Here is a 3,458-nt window from a genome sequence, read left to right as displayed (position 1 = left end):
ATTGAATGATCATTTATTGAGGGGGGAAATTGTATTTTTACATGTTGGGTCCCTCTATTTAAAGTCTGAAAAGTTGGAAAAGATGTTAAAAAAATTGATTTTAAATGAGGTTAGGGAAAAAAAAAATTAGATCAAAACTGGTAATTTCCCTTTTTAGTTCATATTTAAGTAATTTATGAGAAGGAACTGAATAAGAAAAAAAAATTAGCTCAATTGATTAAGACATGTATCACCTATAAAATATTTTTCGGAAGGAAATGAAATTTTTCATGGAATAAGAAGAAAAATGAGTTCAATAATGTGTTTGGATCCTACTTAAGTTATAATTCAAAAGATAGATAATTGGAAATTTAAATAAAAATCACACCTTTAAATACTGGATTTGTATTTTACAGCCACCCAGATTGAAAATTCCACGGCTTTTGATCCTATTCCCCTTGATTAATTAAAAATCATAAATAAACGATCATTAATCAATGCCAATCTATGAATCTTTACCTGCCTCCATGCCTCCCTCAACCAAGTCAACTCTGTAGAAGCAGCAGACTTTGAGTTCTATGACTCCCAGATTGGGCCAAATTTCGTAGCAACGATCTGGTGCTTTTTTGTTCTTCGCACTCCCTTACATTCTGGTGTTCTATGAGTCTCAAAATATCATCTTTGCTTGATCGAGCTTTCAATTAAGGGTAATCGTCATTTTCTCCCTTCTGGGCCCCTCTGAAACTTTCGGTTTGTGCTGAACGGGAAGCCATGAATGGCCGCAGAGACGGGCCGTTGATGAGGAACTCCTCGCAAGGATCCACCAAATCCAAGATTGGGACTGCCATATTTATCGGCGTCCTTCTTGGATTCGTTTTTGCCTTCTTGTTCCCCGGTGGGATCTTCAAATCGAGCTCTCTCTCTATTCGTGATTCTCGTTCCGTGAAATTTATAACCCAGGTTTGTGTTTACACTTGCCCTGTTTTCTGCTTTCTGGGTTTCCCCCCCTCCTCTTTCCTTCATTACCCTTCTCGATTTGAGCCTCTTGTTGAATCTTCATGTGTGCTTAATTCTTAAGAATGTGAAATTTGATGCTGTTTAATGCTTTGATTAGAACTTTGGTAATTTCAATTAGGTTTGGAGGTGAGATGGATTTTACAAGTTCCAGACTACCTAAAATAACTTACTGAACTGAGTTTGGATGTTCGATTGCTGTGCATTTTCAATTCCATTAATATTTTGGTTGGTTATCCCGATGAGTTGGTTTCTGTGCATTATTTTTTGTTTAGAGAATGTCACCATTTAAAAAACTGGGAGATTCGAATGCTCAATTCAGTAATTGATGTGCATTACTTGATTCTCCATCATATGCTAAAATTCCATTTAGTGAATCTTTCGGAATGATAGCCAGACTATTTGAATGGGTTAACGTAAGCCTTTATACTTCTCTGGTGTGCATAAAATAGTGACTTCATATGTTGGATGTTATAAATTTTGTTCATCGAATGTTTTGCCTTCTGATACCATGAATTTGTTGTAGAAGTATAGCCAATATTGACATGGTCTGATTGTAATTTTATAATCTGGTTGTGCACTAGGCTGATTCGAGTTCATGCGATTCATCTGAACGGATTGACATGTTAAAATCCGAGTTTATTTCAGCATCGGAGAAGAATGCTCAGCTGGAAAAACAGATCAGGGAATTAACTGAAAAGCTCAAGTTGGCTGAGCAAGGTAAAGATCATGCACAGAAGCAAGTTCTTGCTTTAGGTAAACAGTCGAAAGCCGGGCCTTTCGGTACCGTAAAAGGTTTAAGAACAAATCCACCTGTTATCCCTGATGAGTCTGTCAATCCAAGATTAGCAAAGATATTGGAGAAAGTTGCTGTTAATAGAGAACTTATAGTCGCAGTAGCGAATTCAAATGTGAAGGCGATGTTGGAATTATGGTTCACTAGCATCAAGAAAGCAGGCATACCTAATTATCTTGTGGTTGCTTTGGACGATGAAATAGTTCAATTCTGCAAAACAAATGATGTTCCAGTGTATAAGAGAGACCCCGATGAAAAAGTCGATTCAATTGGACGAACAGGAGGGAACCATGCTGTCTCAGGGACAAAATTCCGCATCTTGAGGGAGTTTCTCCAGTTGGGATATGGCGTTTTACTATCTGATGTAGACATTATTTACTTGCAAAATCCTTTCAATCATCTATATCGGGACTCAGATGTAGAATCGATGACTGATGGTCATGACAATGCTACTGCTTATGGATACAACCATGTCTTTGAGGAAACTGCAATGGGTTGGGCTCGATTCGCGCACACAATGCGTATCTGGGTTTATAACTCGGGCTTCTTCTATATTAGACCAACTATTCCTGCAATTGAGCTTTTAGATCGTGTGGCTACTCGGCTTTCTCGAGAACGAAATTCTTGGGACCAGGCTGTTTTCAATGAGGAACTGTTTTTCCCTTCGCATTCAAACTACGAGGGGCTTTATGCTTCTAGGAGAACTATGGATTTCTATCTTTTTATGAATAGCAAGGTTCTATTCAAGACTGTAAGGAAGGATGATAATCTGAAAAAGTTGAAGCCAGTCATTGTTCATGTGAATTACCATCCCGATAAGTTTCCTCGAATGAAAGCCGTGGTCGACTTCTACGTCAATGGAAAGCAGGATGCACTGAATCCTTTCCCTGATGGTTCGGATTGGTAAACTTCTTAATTTATGCTCTTGAAGATCATAGATTGTACTTGGCAAAACATTGGCTCAAAAAACATCAAAGTTGGATGGTTTCACAAACCTTCAGGTCAATTGAGACTAGAGAGGAGCCTGCTCTTTTCAAATCACACATGATTTTTTGTACTGCTTTATTTTATAAAAGAAGGGAAAATGAAAGAATTACACTGGAAAGAAGAGGCCTTCTTGTTTGTGACTGGTATCTCAAAAAAACAAATTCTTAGTATGGCCACAGAATGAACAATGGATGATAGTCTCTTATGGCTTGCACTTTCTCTTGCTCAATTGGTTTTGGTTGGTTCCTTTGCCAATAGTGTTGTGTATAGTTACATCTTCCATGGAAGATCTTAATCTTGATGAATTCTACTTCTTGCAGGGTCACTTATTTAACATATTAAAAATCTTCCTCAGTGAGAAATTATTATAGGCTATCTGGTTGTCTCATAAATTTGGTTGGAGTTCAAGTAAAGTAGCCTGATACTCTTTGGACATTTTAGTTGCTGTGTTTAACCTTGTTTCCAATTGATTGCATTTTGATACTATATTGGCTTCATAGTTTCATTGATGGATTGATGAGACAATTATATGTGATGCGGTGGATTTGAAACTCTAACTTTTTGGTCGAATGCATGAGCTTATGTTGGTAAGAAAAACTTTTTGTTTGAGTGTCATATCTAGTTCTTTCTACCAATTACATTATAGAGTTCGTATGATGTGACAAGTGGCTTAATCAATTAA

At 37.2% G+C, this 3,458-nt stretch overlaps 1 protein-coding gene across 1 annotated transcript; it reads left to right on the top strand.

Moving 5' to 3' along the window:
* Positions 1-344: 344 nt before the first annotated feature.
* LOC120078423 (arabinosyltransferase RRA3-like) lies at positions 345-3,005 on the top strand. The gene is made up of 2 exons (XM_039032698.2): positions 345-939; positions 1,578-3,005. Exons 1-2 carry the CDS (start codon positions 751-753, stop codon positions 2,694-2,696), a joined length of 1,308 nt encoding a protein of 435 aa, XP_038888626.1. The 5' UTR covers positions 345-750; the 3' UTR covers positions 2,697-3,005.
* The last annotated feature ends 453 nt before the right edge of the window (positions 3,006-3,458 follow it).

Source organism: Benincasa hispida, chromosome 5 (genome assembly GCF_027475165.1).
Source record: "Benincasa hispida cultivar pf3 chromosome 5, pf3_genome.v1.1, whole genome shotgun sequence".
NCBI lineage: Eukaryota > Viridiplantae > Streptophyta > Magnoliopsida > Cucurbitales > Cucurbitaceae > Benincasa > Benincasa hispida.
This window is presented reverse-complemented; position numbering and strand designations above follow the sequence as displayed.

Excerpts from the sequence above, each read along its gene's own strand:
- LOC120078423 (XM_039032698.2), top strand. The coding sequence starts at position 751 with ATGAATGGCCGCAGAGACGGGCCGTTGATGAGGAACTCCTCGCAAGGA. Across the intron at positions 940-1,577 it reads CCGTGAAATTTATAACCCAG|GCTGATTCGAGTTCATGCGA; the intron begins GTTTGTGTTTAC and ends GTTGTGCACTAG.